At 36.8% G+C, this 21,299-nt stretch overlaps 1 protein-coding gene across 1 annotated transcript; it reads left to right on the top strand.

The window, feature by feature from the left end:
* The first annotated feature begins 1,301 nt into the window (after positions 1-1,301).
* Positions 1,302-21,299, top strand: srsf6b (serine and arginine rich splicing factor 6b). Its single transcript, XM_052111513.1, has 6 exons — positions 1,302-1,509; positions 11,166-11,392; positions 12,801-12,922; positions 16,832-17,034; positions 17,132-17,200; positions 20,168-21,299. Exons 1-6 carry the CDS (start codon positions 1,403-1,405, stop codon positions 20,619-20,621), a joined length of 1,182 nt encoding a protein of 393 aa, XP_051967473.1. The 5' UTR covers positions 1,302-1,402; the 3' UTR covers positions 20,622-21,299.

The raw sequence follows: 21,299 nt of genomic DNA, 5'->3' as shown, positions 1-21,299 counted from the left end.
TATATATATATATATATATATATATATATATGTTTATTGTGTTTGTTTGTTTTTTAATACAGAAATCAAAAAAATGTTAATAGCAGAAATAAATATGGCTTAACTGAGCCTTGACAGCTGCCTGAGTCTTACTCTTAGCTTTAGGTATATTTAAAAAAAGAAATAAAGAAATAGTATTATACTACCTTACTATGCAGGGCCCCCTGGTCACACGGGGGCCCTGCTTATATGGCTTATAACTAAAATCGACCCTGCATACTACTCTTACTATTGGCATAGACTGACATGTCAAATGTAGTATGAGTAGTATGGGTAGTATGCCATATTTCGAACTCACTGGTCATGTCGGATCTCTCTTCAGTTTAATCAGATAAGTAAAATATGGTATTTTCACACTTCTTAGGGCCCTCAGATTGTTCTAAAATAATTTAGATTGTTCTAAAACAATCTGTTCCTGGGAAAATATGTATTTAAGGTGCACTCATTAATTCTTTAAATATTTAATCTTGAACTTACACCGACACCTAGTGGTGTGGATGCAGCATCATTCGAAATCAATACTTTTCAGTTACAGATGCCATTATAGAAATTCACTATTCACAGCAATGATTAGTCCATGAGTGACAGTGTCCAAAAACAGTGAAGTTACTGAGATTAAGCGAGTAGTGTTTGGCTGGTCATGTGATACTAACATGGCAGCCCCATGAGGGGACCCTCTCCATGTAGAATAAAACAGCTTTTATAAGGTTACCGATATGACTGGAGTCTTCGCCTCATGTGAGTGGCCATGTTCTTATACATTACTATTAATTTCTTTAGGAGTAAAACTTTTTTAATGAGTAAAACAGTACTGAGTACACCTATAAAATGTAATGAAATAATTGCAAATCAAATCTGTCTTGAAAAAATTATCTCATAATTATTTTAGTAATGTTTTATATTAACAAAGCAAAAGTCACACAGAAAAAGCCTTTGTATACTTTACTTTGTAATAGTGATCTTAAGATTTATATTGAAACCCTTTCAAATATGAAAATACAGAACCCTAAACTTAAAATAAAATTAAAAAAAAAAAATAATGTAATTGACTTTTCTTTATTCTTTTTCTCTTTATACTTATTATAAAGATTAATTATTGATTTGGATTGTTTTTATTTTTATTGTATACAGATTTCTTTATTCTCTTATTATTTCATATTCTCTAAACTGCTGTTGTGCACTTGCGTTCTCTCTTGTAATATAATAGATGTACATTGTAACTGCTGTGAATACAAAGCACGCCGGAAATGACGTTGGCGGAGTGGCCGTTATAATCGCGAGGTTGCCATTCCGTGGAGTCCGACGGCGTTAAAGCAACGAGGGTCCATTCTAGGTTTTGACCATTTCATACTAAAAACGAACCATGCCGCGTGTGTACGTGGGCAGATTGAGCTATCATGTGTTGGAGAAGGACATTCAGAGATTTTTCAGCGGCTACGGAAAGCTTTTGGAGATTGATCTAAAGAACGGGTGAGTTTGTATGCAGACCGATGCGAGCTTAATACTTAACGGCTGTAATAGTTATATTTTCATCTCAGTGCAATTTTAATTCAGTCATTGGTTTGACTAGGAACATTATGGACACACGTAGTAATGGGCATGTCTATCTGCCAAATGTGAGTATTTGTTGTAGTTTTATGGGTCATACCGTGGCTCGTGCCGCGCGCTCAAAATGGCGGGGGGTTTTTGTGTTCCACGCGTGAATGTTTTATTTGAAAATTGGGTTACCGGAGCTTTGGGCGTATTTTTAAACGTCATGACACTTTCTTAGGCACAGAAAATTATCTCGAGCCCTGGTCGTTCAGTTTATGCATTGAATTTGCATGTTGTGTTTTAAACAGCGTTTATACGGTTGACCTGCTACAAACGCGTTACATTGAAGTTTTTAAACGATGTGCTTTTGTTTCCTGTTGCGCAATGTTGTCAAATTTAGTAGGGAAAAAAAGTAGACGAGCACTTCAGTAATTATATCCTACAGCAAGGTCTCTAAACGTAATCAACGGAAACGCTTCTTGTTGAGCAAACGTGTTTCTCGCGTCGTTGCATTCCGGGATGTGTCACAGACCGCCATTTATGACGCGAAGTGTGCGTTTGAAGAAAAATAATTTAACCAATGCATCTAAACCATATAATAGTAATTTTATTGCAAATGTTGTGTGTTTTGAAATGCATTCCATTACAGAATACATGCTGTATTTGTAATGTATTCTATTAAATTACTCAAGGTCAGTAACGTATTCTAAATACTTTGGATTACTTCAGCACTGGTAGATTTTTCACATGTTTTGACTATAAGAACTCTGCCAGTACAGTAAGACAATATACACATGTTAAAAATTAATTATCTGAAAATCGAAATGTCGAGAATGTTTCTAGAACGAGATAAAACCCTTAACTAGATCAATTTGATTTAAGATATGTTTACGGGAAAACAATACCAAAATTATCAAGAATACATGTTTTGCCCTAATATCAAAGGTCTTACTAGGAAAAAAATACATTTATGATCCAGTGTGATTTTATTTATTTGATAAAAATGATTGTGCATTGTTACATGTGAAATGTAAAAAGTCTTGAAATAGCATTTTAGTTTAGCATAAAGCTGGCAATTTACACAAGGTTTATTTCTATTTCGTCTGCTCCAAACTTCTCTGTCTGCCTGTATGAATGTAACGCATCATAAGTGTTTCACCACTGTTCAAATACACTTTGGATCACATTATTTGTTTAAATGTTGTCCATCTGAAAGGACTAAATATTAAATAAAAAATGTACAATAAAATGCGAGGTAATCTATTCAGTAATCAAAATACTTTTTTAATGTTTTCTAATTACCAATTATTTAAATTATAACTGTAGTGGAAAACAGTTACTAACATTTTGAATATAAATACGTTATCCTGTTACATGTGTTCTGTTACTCCCCAAATGTGTGTTATATATAGAAAATATTGACCTAGTGAGTCCAGAGGATTGAACTGCATTTGTTTTGAGGTTGAGCATAGGACTAGTTCTCAAAAATAGGTTTTTAACATTATCTGAAATATTTACCGAATGGTTTGATTGACACCAATGCTTGAGGCAAAGTTGTTTAGAATGAGAAGAGCCATCAGGTCATGTATATTATTTATATAATTTAATATATTAAATGGATTAATATACTTGGGTTTTTTCACAACACAGCATTATATACAACCATTAACACATACAAAAATCGTGATAGCCCCACCTAGTGGCTTTTTTTTAATTATTTTTTTAATCTTTGCACTACTCTTAGACCAAGAGTCAAATGGGTCCACAAGAGTTTCGTTCCGATCAGTCATTGTTAACCTGTTGATACGCAATCGACCACACGCTGCTTACATTTTAATATATCATTTACCATCTATAAATGTAATTAATGTTAACTTATGCATATTTTCAAGGTCTAAGGGTTCAACATTGATATCTGTTTTAACATTGATATATCTGTTTCATGATAGCAATGCTCCAGAAACAGCAATTTAGTAATTTGTGCCAGGAGTACAAATGAAAACATGCAATATCAAAACAGGACTTCAGACCTTTTTTATGAAAATGAATCCAGTTCGGCACACTTGGGGCAATTGTCATGACAAGCGCCAACTATGCAAACTATGCAATTTGAGCAGCATTAATGTTGTAAAACAGTATGTTATCTTATATAAGTCTAAAGTCTATTTTTAAAAATACGGCATGGTTTTATTCATGGAGCCTTAATTTTACTCTGTACATCAGCAGTGATTTTCAGAGGGAAAAAAAAGCTCTCAGGAACCTTTTTTTTTTTTTTTTTTTTTTTTTTGATTATAAACAGATGTTCAGCACAAAATATTTCAATTACTGTAAATTTCAGCTTCTCTAACTTAACAAAAAAAACAATGTATATTAATTCTGAAACTTGGGAAATAAAGCCCAAAGTGTCTTTCAAAATATACTGCAACTGTGTCCATACACCAAAGGGTCTAGTAAATACAACCATTTAAGTTCAGATGTGTCATTTTCATGGTTTGTGCTCAAAAAGGGGGTGCGTATCAACATTGTTAACCTTGTGTAATAGCTGCTGAAATGTAATTGGCTTATGGGGCCATGTTTTTCAACATATGTGAATGTCTCAGCTGCCATCATAGTCTATATGGACAATGTATGCAAATTTTGAAGTCAATAGGATTAATGGTTTCATAGTTACTGCCAATTTCATATTTTTTTTTATTATTGCGCCACCGTGCAGCAAAACTGTCATCTTTTCTAGATGACCAAAGATTGACCTCTTACATAAACATGCCAAATTTGTTGAAGATATCTAATTTCCTTCGAGATTTATAGCCATTTACATAAAATTGGCCACTCCTACTTCCGATGTTTTCGCATATCGTAGCTAGATCGGGTCAAGTTAAAACTTTTTGATAGCTTTTGATAATGAGACTGGACCCGATCAGATGAAAAACCTAGGACTAGTTAGCAAAAGTAGGTTTTATGAAAATCCTAGGTGGCGATACAAGTTTAGTTTGAGCCAAGGATTCCAATGGTATAAAGCACTTAAGTCTATGACAAACGGTCTAGGAGTTATGAGCAGTTTTGCATTTTTGATCGCTGTAGCGCCCCCTATTGACAGATTTGTCCGAGTCGGTGTTTGTGAGTAGCGAGCAATGGTACTATCTAGGGCTGAACGATATTCTGTTTTAGCATCGACATCGCGATGTGCGCATGCGCGATAGTCACATCGCCGAAACATGTGATGTGAAGGGTAGCACACATTGATGTATTAAGAGAACGGTAGCACACAGTAAACACGAGTTTGTTGTATGGCTTGTTGCTGTGGTGACATGCACGTTCCGCGTGCCAGCACAGTGATTGGTTCGCTGTGCAGTTGCTCACCGCGCTCCCACACAGCCAACATTCTCTGGCAATCCTACTTAAAAATGAGTGACGAAGAGGTTCGCGTGCAAATAAAGGATGATTTCGTACCAAAAAGAAAGTCAAAATCAGATATTTGGGACTATTTCGGCTACAAAAAGGAGGATGTTGACGAAAAAGAGGTACTTTGCTTGGAGTGTTATAAAGTTGTGGCCACAAAACAAGGAAACACCACCAGTTTGTCTGATCACTTAAAACGGCACCACAAAGCTCTTTACGACGAATACAAAGTCAAATCTGGATGTCAACCAAAACAAAAAACTATTTGCGATGCCTTTGCGAGTATGACACCTTACCAGAAAGGTTCTCAACGACAGAAAGACATAACAGACGCAATAACGTTTCATATCGCTAAAGATATGTTGCCATTAAACACCGTCGCCAGAGAGGGATTTAAGAAAATTATCCGAACGCTTGACAGGCTGTATGTTATACCATCCCGCACATATTTTTCCCAAGTTGCGATAAAAGAGCTGTATGAAAATGCAAATCTAAGATTGAAGCAGAGCTGTCTCACGTGGAATACTATGCAGCTACAACAGAATTGTGGTCCAGCAGGACAACGGAGCCCTACATAAGTCTGACGGTCCATTTCCTCACAGAGGACTTTGAGATAAAAAAGTCGCAGTTTGCAGACGGCATTTTTCCCGGAGAGTCATACAGCCGAGATTATTGACTTTAGCCTGGATTGATGGCTCACAATATTGCAATATATATCGTTGGGGAAAAAATATTGCAATGTATTTTTTTTCCAATATCGTGCAGCCCTAGTACTATCTGACCAAGTTTCATGTCTCTAGGCCTTACGGTTCTGCTCGATCAGTTTTATGGCAGAATAATAATACAGATCATAACAATTACAATAGGGTTTCAGCGGTAAGGGCTTGAACCCCTAATAATGACGAGGTAGCAGTTTATGGAATTTAAAATATATATGTTTTTTAATGCAAATCTCTGCTCTTGTGCGCTCCATTTAATTTGTGTCATTGCCGGTCACTCGCTTATCAGGACAGTGCACACACCTGATGATAAAGGATTGAAATCCATCATACCTTTTGCGATTGGGCCGTGCAATCTTCTACTCGGAGTAAACAGATGGAACGGTGCATACAAGATACTTAATACATTTCTGAAGCAACAACCACGCTATTTAAAACACCTCACCTGTGCAGGTGAGGAGAGAAGCTGACAGGTGCTCTCTCATAGAACAGATCTCGTCCTTGACCAGCAACTTCCAGTTGGGGTTAAAATGAAAAGCATGGCATAGATTAATTTTAAATAATTAAATACTATTTACAATGCTTAAACCCAAAAAATAAATATATATATATATATATATCTATATATCAGTTGAAGTAATAGTATTCAGTGTGTTTTGATAGAGAACCAATTTTTTTTCATGTGCTTTTAAGAGATTTTTATAAGGTTCTAAAGAAAAAAAAAACTGATTCTCAAACTATAGAACCTAATATTTAATCTTTTGGACGTTCCATGTTTTGTTCACAAAAAAGGCCAGTTTATGTAATGTGACTCATTCTGACTTTTTAAAACAGCTGTTAAATAAAAAGCTGAAAGGTAAAAAGTAGGGATGCACCGAAATTTCGGCCACCGGAAATTTTTGGCCGAAAATGGCACTTTCGGTTTTCGGCCGAAAGAGGAAAAAAGCAGAAAATGTATACCTCCCCGCCCCTCAGTGCTCTGATTTCTCTCTAGATCGATCTAGCCCTTATCACAGCGCTACCAAACAAAGGCCGATCATGTCAGCGGTGTGGAAATTCTTCAAAGTTTCTGATAAGGAGAAGTTTGTTCAGCAGAACTTTCAAGATGTGTGTGTGTGTGTGTGTGTGTATATATATATATATATATATATATATTTAACCGAGCGCATATATACTTGACCTCACCTAATCTTCACACACAATATCAAAGCAGTATACTAAACTTTTACGGTTTATGACTTTTAAATATAATATTATAGTAAAAATAATTTCAGAATTTTCTATTTAAAGCTAAATAACATGTACAAATCAACCAATGTAAAATAATGAAGAATAATTTCCACAATTTAAGTTTTAATTGTTTTTATGTAAAAAAAAAATAATAATAATAATAATCTTAAATTTTTACAACACAATAACTGCAAGGGACCATACTGTAAAAAAAATACAAATATGAAAAAAAAATATTATTTAGAATTTTGTATTTAAAGCAAAATAACGTGCAAATCAACCACAGTAAAATAATGAAGAATAATTTCCAGTTAATTGAATTGTTTAAAAAATATATATATATTGACAACACACTTGAATTACAAAAAAAGTGACCCAAATTGTTACATCAAAGACAACACTGCGCGCACACACGCTTCACTGTTCAAGACCTCCATCATCCAAAAAGCAATCCCAGCTACAGTAGCCAGGGTTGTCATCTGAGGAGTAAAACCCCAAAAGCACTCCCCGTTGTCCATTTCCCTGGTAGCCAGCCCCACAGTCTTTGTAAAGCTGGCTGCATTGTAGGCGGCTGCATATAGAGATGGTGTACGGCTTTCTGTACATTTGACGGTGTCTCTCTGAAAGTCTTTTCCAATTCACTACACCTGTTCAATTTCAAAACACAATGAAAGTCACAATTCAGAAAATAAATGAACAAATCTTTAACTGCCAAAAGTTTCATGTTAGGGAAATGGAAGAGGGTGATTATTAATCTAGCCTAATTGTTATACCCACAAAAAAAAACACGATGGGGCAACCACACTTATTGAACTCACTATCAAGCCAGCTGAAGTGTGCCTCCTGCTGAAAATGCTCCTGGCTGACAATGTTGTTTAATCTCTGGCATGTCAGAGCCAGCCTCGGTATTGCAGAGCAGCCGTCTTGTAGAACTACAAAGACAAGGATCCTCTGGAGAATGTCATCGGGCAACTGTAGATATGAAACAAGATTTAATATAGAGTCATTGCAAGCCATTTCATCAACATTAAAGTGATTATGAACACATACCTGCAAAATGTCAGTGGCCACAGCCCCATCCTGTGAAACCCTTAACATCTTTGCTGGGATCGTAGGTACCTTTTTAAAAAAAAAAAAAAAAAAAAAAGGACAAATAGAAACGTGTAAAAAGCCTTCGACTTTTAGGGTGGCAACATCCCTTCAAAATGTAAAGGTTGCTGCATCCTTCAAGCTAATGGAAGTCGCCTAGCTCTGAAAGTGAGTGAGAAAACGAGAATGAAAACAGTCGGGGAAGTCACCTGTGGGAGAAAAAAAAAAAACGTTTTAACTGAAAATGCATAACGTTAAATTCTCTTCACATTTACACTTCTCAATACAATCAAACAATCACCACTAAACAGAATTAAACAATAAATACAAACATACCTGCCACACACCAACACTAAAATGTTATCTATATGTGGTCTCGGGCCATTAAATAATGCTCAAAATGGAGATTTGCATTCGTGCATCTCTTAACTAAAAAAATGTCAAACATTTAAATTAACAAGCAATCAATATAATACTCACATCTGCACACTCTACAAACATTATATTTAAAAAAATCATTAGAATTAATACCTGAATAGAAGGGGAGAAAATCGCTGATGTTTCCCCACAGCGACGTATGGAATGTAAAAACCCCGCGAATTTACTCTGCCCCGCCCCCGCGAAGTGGAGGTGACGTATTTCCTGTTTGAGAGTGGAGCTCCAATCGCCCACAGTCTGCAGCCAGACCCTTCTCCAGCAGTGCCACAACTAGCGCAGCTACACCACAACTTGAGGCGTATCTAGCTGAACTACTTCAGAAGCGACAATCCCCTTGACTACGGTCGCATAAACAAAGACCGCTTTCCTTTGCTTGCGCGGATTGCGCACAGATATTTATCTGCCCAAGCACCAGCACAGAGAGTGAGAGACTGTTCAGTGCAGCATCTCATGTTCTTGATGAGCTTTCTGACAGGAGAGACTGTCAGAAAGTTTAGCAACTTTTGTTCTTGAAGAGAAACCTGTCACTTGTAGTTAAATAGAAAGCGGTCCAAATTGATGTGTATAGCAATTACATTACACTTGTTCTTCACTTGAGGATACATCTGTCATTTACAGTTGAGGTTGGATTTAGTTCAATTACTGCTGTTTTGCACAATAATGTTCACTTAAAGTGTGCATACGTTTACATAAACAGAATAAATTTAATTTAAATTTTTTAATTTAAATTAAATTTTAATTTATTACATTTATGCATTTGGCAGACGCTTTTGTCCAAAGCGACTTACAGAGCCCTTATTACAGGGACAATCCCCCCTGGAGCAACCTGGTGTTAAGTGCCTTGCTCAAGGACACAATGGTGGTGGCTGTGGGGATCAAACCAGCATCCTTCTGATTACCAGTTATGTGCTTTAGACCACTACACTACCACCACTCACTCACCACTCAGAATAGAGCACTGATCTATATATATATATAATTATATATTATAGTTATATATAGATCAGTGGAATAGAGGCCCTCTGCCATTCTGTGTTCTGCCTTTTTGTTTTAATTAAAATTACTGTTGTATATTTAAACTTTTTGAAAGATGCTTGCTAAGTTCATTACTTGACTGTTGTTTTGCATATAATAGTTTTCTAAAACTTGACATTATTTGGCTAATTGTTAATAAAATCTGTAAAATTAGATTTTTACAGAACTGAATGAAGAATAATATTTATTAATGTTTTAATATATTTTTTGTCCAATATTGGTGTTACTTTCAATAAAAGTGTGATTTTATTTTATTGGTTTGTAGTTTTTCAATTCAGATTCATTAAATTCATGAAATTGAAAAATTTTAAAAAAGTATAATATGTTAATACAATTATACACAACAATTTTCTTAAATAGGTAAAAAAAAATAAGTAAATTTCTGTTTTCGGACAAGTGCATCCTGGATTTTCGGTTTCGGCCCAGAATTTTAATTTCGGTGCGTCCCTAGTAAAAAGAGTATCGGCAAAACCATTAATCTGCTAAATCGCCAAATATAATAAACTGTGACGAGGCTGATTCCAATTCGCTAGCTCCTCGTCCAAATGCATTTCATGCATGGGTCATTTTGCTCATCTACCCACAACATTTACATTTATGCATTTGGCCGACGCTTTTATCCAAAGCGACTTACGGAGCCCTTATTACAGGGACAATCCCCCCCGGAGCAACCTGGAGTTAAGTGCCTTGCTCAAGGACACAATGGTGGTGGCTGTGGGGATCGAACCAGCGACCTTCTGAATACCAGTTATGTGCTTTAGATCACTACACCACCACCACTCACACAACATATTTTTAAGAACAGACATCAATCGTTTGGTTTTTTTTTTATTCACATTATAGTATATCGTCAAGTCTGCTGGATGGAAACGCCAAGATGCGAATAAAATCTCAGATGCGCATGGAAAACTTGTATGCTTGCTAGAGATGGTTAAAAAACATTTTCTTCGATAAGAAGAAATGTGCGTAAACTAACTAATTGTGGAACTCCAGCAAGTAGGCTGGCAGTGGTAAGGCTATTTTATTCACTTAATGCATCGGATGAAGTGATTTTCTCTTAAATACAGATGATGCTGGGTCATTAATAAATTAGTCATGACAAAATATGATGATAACCAATGTATTTTTCCATGAGTCTGCTACGTTAGCGATCTATAACGTTACCTAGCTTGTTTGTGAACTGATATTTGCCTAATATTGTAGCTCTACCGTTGTTTTGGGTTTTGCTCAATATGTTACGTGGTAGATCTGTGCGATGGCTGCAGTTGAATAAGACCACCCTGTCCCTGACGAAACCAAAAATATTATGGAGGACGCAAGATCATTTTATAATGATATGACCACGTGGTGAAAATCTTCTGTGTACACGCATCCTATAGCCGTACAATTTTGGCTCTATATGTGTCCCTTTAAAAAATTGCTATGTCACGCACTTAGCCAATTGTGTTCTGCTATTTCTGCTCTGCTTGAATACAATGTACTGATGGCTGTGCCCTGAAGGTTAGTCGGTGACAAATGCTGTAATGTAGCCTATCGAAATATCGGAAATGTGTTTAAAAATCATATCACTGTAATTGGGGGAAAAAAAATCACTCTGCATATTGAATTATTGTCTATATATATATATATATATATTTTTTTTTTTTTCCTAAAACCAAGTGTTAATTGTAATTGCTTTTTCAGGTATGGGTTTGTAGAGTTTGAAGACACCCGTGATGCGGATGATGCAGTATATGAGCTGAATGGTAAAGAGCTGTGCGGGGAGCGTGTGATTGTGGAGCATGCAAGAGGACCCCGGCGAGATCGAGACAGAGACAGAGAAAGGGACCGAGACAGAGAAAGAGAGAGAGACCGAGATGGATACAGTGACCGGGATGGATACAGTGGGGGTTATGGGGGTGGTGGGCGCAGTAAGTACACTTTCATACGCTCTCAAATTTATTTATTTTTTTTCACCAGGTGCAAGGAGCAAGTGGAGATGAATAATCTCTTTATTTACAGTGGACAGTCCATGCAGCAAACCAAGCACCCTGTGACTAACGCATTTTATCTGTTAAAGGCTGCATTACCGGAGACATCGATGGAATGGTTTTTGGATAATGTTTCTTTTAAGATTTAATGAAAATGGTCCTCAAATATGTGACCTGTTTTACATGGAAATTCCTTCAAAGGAACGAGCTTTGTAGTTTTGGCCCATTTAAAACACCGATGGTCATGTGAATTTGCAGTATATCTGTAAGTAATCTTCAAAAGTTAGGGAGAGTGACCTATAGATGTTTACATGTCAGATGGTGATCTGTTTCCAATTTTTGGTCCAGACTTTACATGCCAGTGAGTTACAAGCCTCACTGGCATGTAAACGGTATGACATGTGTCGATGCGATTTTTGCTTACATTTGAATTCAACATTAACAAAAGTCCTTGATGTTTCAATTTAAAAGAGTCCGGTGCGGGCTGAGTCCGAGTCCATTGAGGCTAAGATGACTGCCTGTCCCGTTTGGCCTTGGCTTTCACCTTACAATGTGTGTGTGACCTTTGCCCTTTGACCCTTGGCTGACCTAACCGGAAGCCATGATGACAGCTGCCTTTTGCCAATAGACCAGGGTGATGGTGAGGAAACCCATTGGTTTTTTTGTTGAACAAAATATTGGACAGGTTTAACAAATTAATGTAGCCACCCGTTAGTTTCCTTTTCTTTTCTTTTTTCTTTATAAAAAGCAATGGGCTTCCCTTGCTAAGTGCCTTGTGCTGTCGCTGTTCTGTCAGTAGACAGGTAAAATGTCAGCATCTAATGTAAGTAGTCCTGGTTATTTTTGTTTGTAATTTTTCTTATTTGTTTTGAAGGTATTGTGTACTCGTTTGCTGTGTCTATAATTGGGGCTGTGTTATAATAATGTGCCGCCTCTTTGTCACTGGAGCAATATCACGTTCAGAGCATTGCTGTTCTTGAGCTGTTCAATGAAGACCAGCAATGCAACCTCTGACCCATTCTGGGGACTGATTGAACAAGTTGACTGCGGTCAGATTTGTCAATAATAAAAAATATATATATATATATATATATATATATTACATTTCTTTAAGGCCACAGTAGTTGTTCCCATCAGAATGATGTGTTTCTGAGGTCTTATTTTATTAAGTTTATTTGGGACCCATTTATTTCTTGGGGCGGGTAGCGGGAGCAGTTAAGTCAAAGTTTTCTAATGTTTCTGAGCATCATGCTGTTTGATGTCTGAAGAGTTTGCCTTCTGTGCGCCCTTTGGATTGAGTGTCTTATTTTGTTCTAATTGTCTCCTGTGTCTTGGCTTTTGTCTGAAGGCAGTAGTGGTTACAGCAGCAGGAGCCGAAGTGGAAGAGACAAATACGGACCCCCCGTTCGCACTGAGTATCGTCTGATAGTGGAGAACCTGTCCAGTCGTTGCAGCTGGCAGGACCTCAAGGTATTCCAAGATTCACTTTATAAATGTTTTTTTACGCTTTAAGTGTTTGTTCATGTCATCCAGCACTTGTTTTTCTTTCACGTATTATTGCTTATGTTCATTCTGACAACTCGGACACTCTTCTTGGAGCAACTCATTCTTGGGATCTCAAATTATAAGTTTTCCGTGGCAGTGGTCATAACTGCAATATGGACCCAAATATGGCTATGATGACAGCAATATACCCTTAAGCCACACACTACATGACTCCCAATCTGTGCCCTGAGGATGCTTAAAGCTGATGTATAGAATTTCAGAAAATCCCCCCAAAAAACTAAATGGAATCTGCAGGTTCATGCCATTTCTAACATTAGGAACCTTTATAAAGTTATTATACAAATCTACAAACGCAGAACGGTAAATTTTGACAGCGGTTCACAAGATGCGAAACTCATCTGTCAACCAAACATTTCACTTCACGTTTCATAAACGTTCCTGGTGAAGGTGAAATAAGCACTTGCAGCATCAAAATAAAAAGCCCAGTTTAAGGTGAAGTAAATAGGACAGAAATATATTAATTTATGTTCACACCTTATTCTTAAAATAATGATAATTCAGTGTTGTATTATAATAATAAACTTGACTGTGTTCCACAGTAATAATTTAGTTTGTGCAAAAACTACTTCACTTATTTTTTTTTTTTGAAAATTGCATACTGTTCATTCACAAAGAAAAATGTTTTGGTTAAAATATATGAAGGTAAATCATATTTTTATTAAACTTCCATATGATTTTGTTAAATAGAAGTATAAATGTGCAAATCAATGAAAATTATTACATTTCTCACCCTCTGAATTATTTTAGTGAAAAACTGTGTGGAAACATGTCTTGTTTTTAACCTGTTAACCTGCACCCCCACTCAGGGGCTCACAGCTGAAAATGACATACCTGAATTAAAATAAATATAGCTCCTGAGAACAGTGTACCACAGGCACAGTTAAGGTCTCTTTGGAAAGAAGACACTTGGCACTCTACTAACAATCCATCAGAGTTTATAATGCTCAAACAAATAAAAAGTTATAAAAGTTGAAGTGCCTCATAAATAATGTGAACTTCAAAAAATGTTTTATTATTTCATGTATTAATATATAAAAATAGACCTGGAGGAATCCAATTAGGTAAATAATTGAAAGCCACAAGTCTCATCAGTTTATATTTCACATTTGAGGAAGATATTATGAAAAATGAGATTTCTGCAATATTTTTTCCAAAACTATGTCCAGGTACCAAGAAGCCTCCTTGGATACCTCCAAAAAGCAACCTAATGACCAAATGTTATGAAGGGTACTGCAAGCTATTTTAGTCATCATATACACTGTTCTATGCTTTTTCAATTATAAAATAATCCACACAACCATAAGACTTTATATAAGTGATTTATTTGCACAACAGAACAATAAAAATATAAGTAAAATATTATGAAATATTTAAAAAAATAAATGTATAAAAATAACTGAATTTCTTTGCAACAGAAAAGGCAAAGAAAAAAATTCAAAAATGCTGTTGTCTCTGGCAAAATGCTAAGTCCTGTTTAGTCAGTGCTGGTCATGGCAAACGTCCTCGTCAGTTGAACAGTTCCACTTTTCTTTAGGGGTGCTTGGGGACACAGCGGGTATGGACTTGGTTTTTCTGCTGCTCTTTTGCCTCTCCCTTTTACTGGTCGATTCAGGTCTAAAACAGCAAGTGCAGATCTTGAAGAATTTGAGAGCTTGCATCTCTTTTCTACTGGTTGGCTGGTGCTTGGATGCCACTCTTCATCTGAAGCTTCAACTTGATGGCTGTTGCATGGGAAAGAATGGAAAGATAATTAGCACCGCATGTCAAGTAAATAATTCTGTATAGTTTTTATGTGGCTGGCCATTCAATCAACAATCAAACTGATGAGCAGTCGTTTAGACAGCATGGTGATGGCCAGTGATACAGACAGCATTCATATGGATGGTCAGACATAGAACCAACAATCACACTGATGGCCAGCCATCAGACAGGCCATTTGTTTTATAAGGTAAATGCATTGTGGTCTGAAAAGATGATGCTACTTTATTTCTATTTATTTCTATTTGTATATATTGGACAATTGAAGTTGTTTAGTTATTTTTGTAATTTTTCCTAGCACAAACACACTATATATATATATATATAATGTGTGTGTGCTAGGAAAAATACAGAAAAAATGTCAAGTCTATTTATATTTATACTGTATAGGACAATTGTACAGGTGTTTAGTTGTTTCTGTTTTTTTTTTCCTAGCACACATACGTTATATAGATATATAGTGTGTGTGTGCTAGGACAAAATGACAGAAACAACTGTACAATTATCCAATAAATACAAATATAAATAGATAAATAAATACATATAAAGTAGCATTATCTTTTCAGACCACAATGCATTTACCTTATAAATCAAATGGGAAAACTCTCTCTCTCACACACACACGTATAATGTGTGCATGTTACATAGCAACTCACCGATGTAAAATTGGACCATCTTTTCCGTCCTCAAGCATATCACCCTCGGCGCTGTCTTCAATCTCCTCAATTTCGTCATCGCTGCTTCGAGTGATCTCAAATAAAACATCTTCAGCAGAAAAAAAACTTCTTTTGACGATCCATTTGATGAGATAATCCGTCCAGTAAGACGCGAAAACAGATGTTTTCCGTCTTTTTACTATGGCTTGTTTGTTGTCAAATGACGGGGGTGTGGTCACAGCCTACGTCGCAGGTTAGCTCCTCAATAGAGAGTGGCTGATTCAAATAAATAAAAAAACATCTTGTTCGCAAGGTATTTAATCTTCCCGGGTATCGTTGGAATCGTGCACTGCTTGGCTACATTTTCTATCAGTCATATAATTTCAATTCTTTCATTGGCTTTCGTTGTAAAGACAAAATAATAGGATCAGCATATCATGACGTCAAAAAAACTGACCGCAGTGTTTGGATATTTTGACCTATATATTGCCTATCTTTGTATTTGTGTGTGAGGTCTTAATTTGTTCATTACACTAAGCAACACACACATAACGTTCGGCTACCGGGAGTCTGTTTTTATGCATAATTTTATTGCATAACCGACAAGTATGATACTTCACCCTGAAGAAACTCGATGTAAACAAAGGAACAACCATCGATGTTACAACGTTATTGTTTCTTTGGACTAAAAATGCTCTATGGGATGTTATTCAGTGGACTCTCACCTTTCCATTCAATCTGGAACTTTTAGCAGTGGATGCGTGTGTGGCTCGTTATTACGACACTACTGGTATGTACTCCGTTTTTGATTACGTGTGTTTTGATCTGTACTGCTTACATAAATGCAAGAAATACATTCGTTATAAGCTTTTCATCGAAAAACGGAGCTCTATCATCGATGCTTGAGGCTTACACCTTTAAAATGATATATAGTTTGCCAAGATTAATGATGTTCTTTCACGTTAAATGTATTCATAAACATGAAACTAGTGGGGGGAAAAAAAACTCTTCAGTGCGCTGGCGCACTGGCAAAGGTTAACAGGTTAAACAAAGACACACAACATTACTGTCACCTACGGAAACTAGATTTTACATTGTCAATCTATTATGTTTGGTGACATTTGCAACAATTTTAGTCGCAGTCTTGAGCCCTGTTAGTTGCAGCTATATATATATATATATATATATATACACACACACACGAGCAATTGCCAATTTAAGTTAAAATTATTTATATTAACCTGAATTGGCAATTGCTCTTGGCTTTCTTATTGGTTCAAGTGTGTGCGTGCGTGTTTTTTATGGTCATTCTGGCAATGAAGCACCATAAAAAATCTGTTGGGGAAAACATTTGTGTGGTATTTATCAGTTGTTGAAAGACTTGTTCAACTTTCCACAGGACTTCATGCGTCAGGCTGGAGAGGTGACCTATGCTGATGCCCACAAAGAAAGGACGAATGAGGGTGTCATTGAGTTTCGGTCCCACTCTGATATGAAGAGAGCCATGGACAAGTTGGACGGTACTGATATTAATGGGAGAAAAATTCGTCTAGTGGAGGACAAACCTAGGCGACGCCGTTCCTACTCTGGAAGCAGGTCAAGGTTAGGCCTTGTTTAGCTCATTTCACATCCTAATTGCATGCATTTTAGATATGTTGGATTTCGGTAGATCTCTCTAATTGTGCATTCTGTATCACAGGTCTCGTAGCAGACGCCGCTCTCGCAGCAGGAGCCGCAGTTCACAAAGCCGTTCCAGGTCCAGATCTCGGTATGGATGCCACTTATAGTTGTTTTTAAAGGATTACATTGCAGAATTTGTAATATACATCACTGTCAGAAATTAGCTTATATATTAATGGGCTATAATTGCCCCCTGGATTTGATTTTCCAGGGCATTTTTTTACTTGTCGTCCTTTCATTTAAATACTTCAATTCAGTTCTCAATCTGAATAATGGGTCTGAGAATATATTTCCTCCTGCCCATAAAACTTTGCCTAAATCAACTTTAAATCACAATGTTTTGTGTATAACTAGGCTTGGAATAGAGTATTAACAACTAAATAAGATGTTACCAAAAAATATATATATTATATTACAGAGGTGTTTTTGGCCCCCACATAATCTTTCTTTCCTCAAAATTTGAGAACATAAAATCTTGTACTTTTCCTAATGGAGCTGCATACTATTAAGTAGATTCCACAATATAATTAAGTGAACTGCTGAAATGATTCTGTTCAAAAGTTTACACATCCTTGGTTATTGTGTGTTGCCTCAAGTATTAATGACTGTTTGCAGCATTTTGTCCGTCAATTGTTCTGATTCAGACTCAACATTGAGCCATCTAAAGGGGAGAACTCAAAAGTAAAGAACATACAAGGAAACCAAAGAATTTAAGAGTACCATCTTTAGCGCCCAGGACAATCAGTTACGTGCACAATTGTCAAAGCTATCATACTAGGTACCAAGGATGTGTTAAAAGGGAAGTTCACAAACAAAAATTAAAATTCTCATTTACTAAGATTTTTAGAATATTTCAGGTACAAGAATCCCTGGGCATCTTTCATTTTGGTGTTTTTCAGAGTCCGTAGAAAGGTTTCTTTAGTGTCCTAAGTTTTTATAACTGACCTTAAATTGTATTTTTCTGAAAATCTCCTTTTGAACAGCCCCATACAACATAATTCAGCTGGACATGTTGTGTTTGTGCTTCGATTAAATTTCAACTGCATCTGGGAGAAATGTTGTGCCAGTTTTATTCACTCTTTCTCTGTCTTTACTACTGTGATTGACCGTCATGAATTTAGAGACCCTCCCCTCAAAAAAGTGGTCACCGGAGACTCATTTAAGTGATGGGTCTTGTCTGAACGCATGTGATGGCATCCCCAAGACTATCTTAAAGGAATAGTTCACCCAAAAAAAATATTTTCTGAAAATTCTTACCCTCAGGCCATCCATGATGTATATGACCTTCTTTCTTCATCAGAACAGGATTTAAGATTATGAAAGTATCCCAGGTTTTTATCCTCATCCAATGCAAGTGAATGGACACCAATTTTTGACATTCCAAGATGCTCACTTAGTCAGCATCAAAGTAATCCACAAGACTTCCACTATCAAGTAATCTCTTCTGAAGTGAATTGATATGTTTGTGTGAAACTAATTGCTAATTAAAACGTAAAATAAATCACATCCTATTAGGGCTGGGCGATTATGGCCAAAATTGTTATCACGATGATCTTTTTCATATTGTTCGATATTTATCTGTATATACATTTACACATTGTACTTATTTTATTTTTTTCAAAGATGATGGAAGAAAAAATAAATTCTAAACAGTCAAAATAGACTACGAAACTGCACAGGGGTCCAGAGATGGCCAAAGCAGTGGGGTTTGCAGGATCTGGATCTATTACCAAAATATTTAATAGATTATCAATTGAAAATTAATGTTAAAAGAGAAATCTGTTTGTTCTGAAGCATAGTGACAGCAGTCCAGTATTTGTTGGAATATTTTTACATTAAAATGAATTTTTTTTTTATTATTATTTAGATTCAGATACCCAAGTATGGGGGCATAGAAGCCCTTGTGACTGTGGAATGATGCTGAATGTGGGTTCAGTGGTGTCCCGAGAGAATTTAGAATGTGTATTTTTTTTTATTAAAAAACATTTGTATATTTTCATTAAAGTGAGAGACTAGTCTACCAACTAGTAATTTTAGTCTTTCCATATCCATCCCAGACATCCTAATTAATTAGAACAGAAATCGATTTATTAAAGGCTTGTAACATGCTGATTAATAAAGATACATTTAACGGGAAAAACGTAATGGTCTAAAAGGTGCTTTGAAACCACGTTAACTCATGCGGCGCTTCATGTCTACACATGCAGGGAAAAGCGGCAATGCATGCGGAGCTGGACGGGGCAGAAATTATGCATGATTGGTGCTAGAGAACAACATTCAAGATTACAGCGCAGAAAGATCAGAGCTGTTGTCCACATCACTGTTCTGTCGTGCTCTTCACTAGAGGCAATGAGAGGGCGCAACCCTTGTCATGAAGTCTTGCGGTGCGGATGGAATCAATCCGATAGAATCAAGAGCGTTTTCAATTTATTCCTATGAAAGCCGAGTGTCATGCTTGCAGGGTGGATCGTAGGATTGGCAGGGGTGCGGAGCAAGCTCTCTCCCAGCGCTGCGAGCACCTTTAGTGGATTTCATCCGCCCCAGTGGAAACGCAGCCTGAGAAATCAGAACTGCTTGTGTTTTAGCGACACGCCGTAAAAATTGAAAATCATCATGTTGGCACATTCGCGTGAGAATTCAGAAGTTCCGCTCCTTTTACCACAGAGAAACGTACTTCACGCAAGAGTTGGTTCAATTTAAATGGCTACAGAGAGCTGGTGGAAGCACAGATTTTACTTGGCGATTTTGTTTTTTTTACACTAACATGTCGAGTCACTTAAGAAATTACTTGAACGGTGGGAGTCGTGTGGATTACTTTGCTGACTAAGTGTGCTTTTTGGACCGTCAAATATTGGTGTCAATTCACTTGTCTTTGATGAAGCTAAAAACCTAGGATACTTTCCTAAAAATCTTAACGATTCCTTTAATTCCAGGTTTAAATGGGTTTGTAGAATTTTGCCATGGGTATGTACATTTGATCACAACTGTGGTTTGTTAGGGTTCAAATTTCACACGGTTATTGTTTTGTCTGACTAGCTTGTGTCCCCCTTTTCAGGTCAAGGTCCCACAGCAAGCGCCACTCCCGTTCCAGGTCTGGTCACAAGTCCCGTTCCAGGTCTGGTCACAAGTCCCGTTCCAAGTCTCCAAAGTCACGCTCCAGGAAGTCCAGGTCCCGCTCCCATACGCGAAAGTCACGCAGTCGCTCCACTAGCCACAAGTCCCGTTCTCACTCTGATACCCGTAAATCTCGCTCCAAGAGTCGTTCCAAAGCAAAGTCTGACAGAGATTCCAGAAGCCGCTCCAAGGAAAAGTCTGTCAGTAGGAAGTCTCGAAGCCACTCTGCTTCACCAAGAGAGAATGGAAATGGAAAGCGAGCCAAGACGGCTTCACGTTCTCCATCCCCTAAAAAGGATCGCTGTCAGTCAGAGTCGCCTGGCAAACGTTCAGCCTCTCGTTCTCCATCACGATCAAAGTCCCGCTCTCGTTCTAGGTCAGCCTCACAAGACTAGTGTCTCGCTGATTAGATTGCATGGCAGCAAATGATTTCTTATGCACAGCTAGGTGTAAAATTGATCATTCACCACATTCTTATGATGGCTGTACCCCAGTGTAGGATTGATTACAGTGCTGTTTTCAACATTGCATGAAAGTAATTACATACCAGATCTTGTTTTTGTTTTCCCCCACAAAACTTTTTTTTTTTTTTATATATCTCATTTAGTTTTGATTAGTTATAAACTTTTGTGCTTCTTGGTATTGATCAGGCCATTGGTTGTTGTTGACTCTGGATGTCTTTAAAAGGCTCATCGCCTAAAGCTTTTGTGTCGGGGTTAGAGAAGGCGAAAACATGATGTGCCATAGCCTTGAATTTGTTTTGATGCATTTCTAAATTTTCAGCTAGTATCCTTTTATGCTGTACTCGACAAATGTTGGAAACATGCATTAGATTGGTTGACTAAGAAATGCTTTCTCCCTGTGTAGTATGTTCATTCCTGTTTTTTTTTTCTTTTGAAAGATGTTAGTGCTTGAAATGTCTTTTGATGTAGCTTAAGATTTTTAAAGTAGTGTAATACATCACTGCACTTTCAGCCTGATTTCTTTGTCCAGGATTGATCTAATTTTAAAATGAGTTTTTGAATAATTTACAGTGTTTTAGTTAAATAAACATTCAATTGGTTTTCACGGTT

Source organism: Xyrauchen texanus, chromosome 39, assembly GCF_025860055.1.
Source record: "Xyrauchen texanus isolate HMW12.3.18 chromosome 39, RBS_HiC_50CHRs, whole genome shotgun sequence".
NCBI lineage: Eukaryota > Metazoa > Chordata > Actinopteri > Cypriniformes > Catostomidae > Xyrauchen > Xyrauchen texanus.
The sequence above is the reverse complement of the archived record's forward strand: the minus strand, read 5'-3'. Positions and strand labels throughout refer to the sequence as shown.

Bases quoted from the DNA above. Each gene is read 5' to 3' on its own strand.
- srsf6b (XM_052111513.1), top strand. From the start codon at position 1,403: ATGCCGCGTGTGTACGTGGGCAGATTGAGCTATCATGTGTTGGAGAAG. The intron at 11,393-12,800 runs GTAAGTACACTT...TTTTGTCTGAAG, and splicing joins TTATGGGGGTGGTGGGCGCA to GCAGTAGTGGTTACAGCAGC. The intron at 17,035-17,131 runs GTTAGGCCTTGT...TCTGTATCACAG, and splicing joins TACTCTGGAAGCAGGTCAAG to GTCTCGTAGCAGACGCCGCT.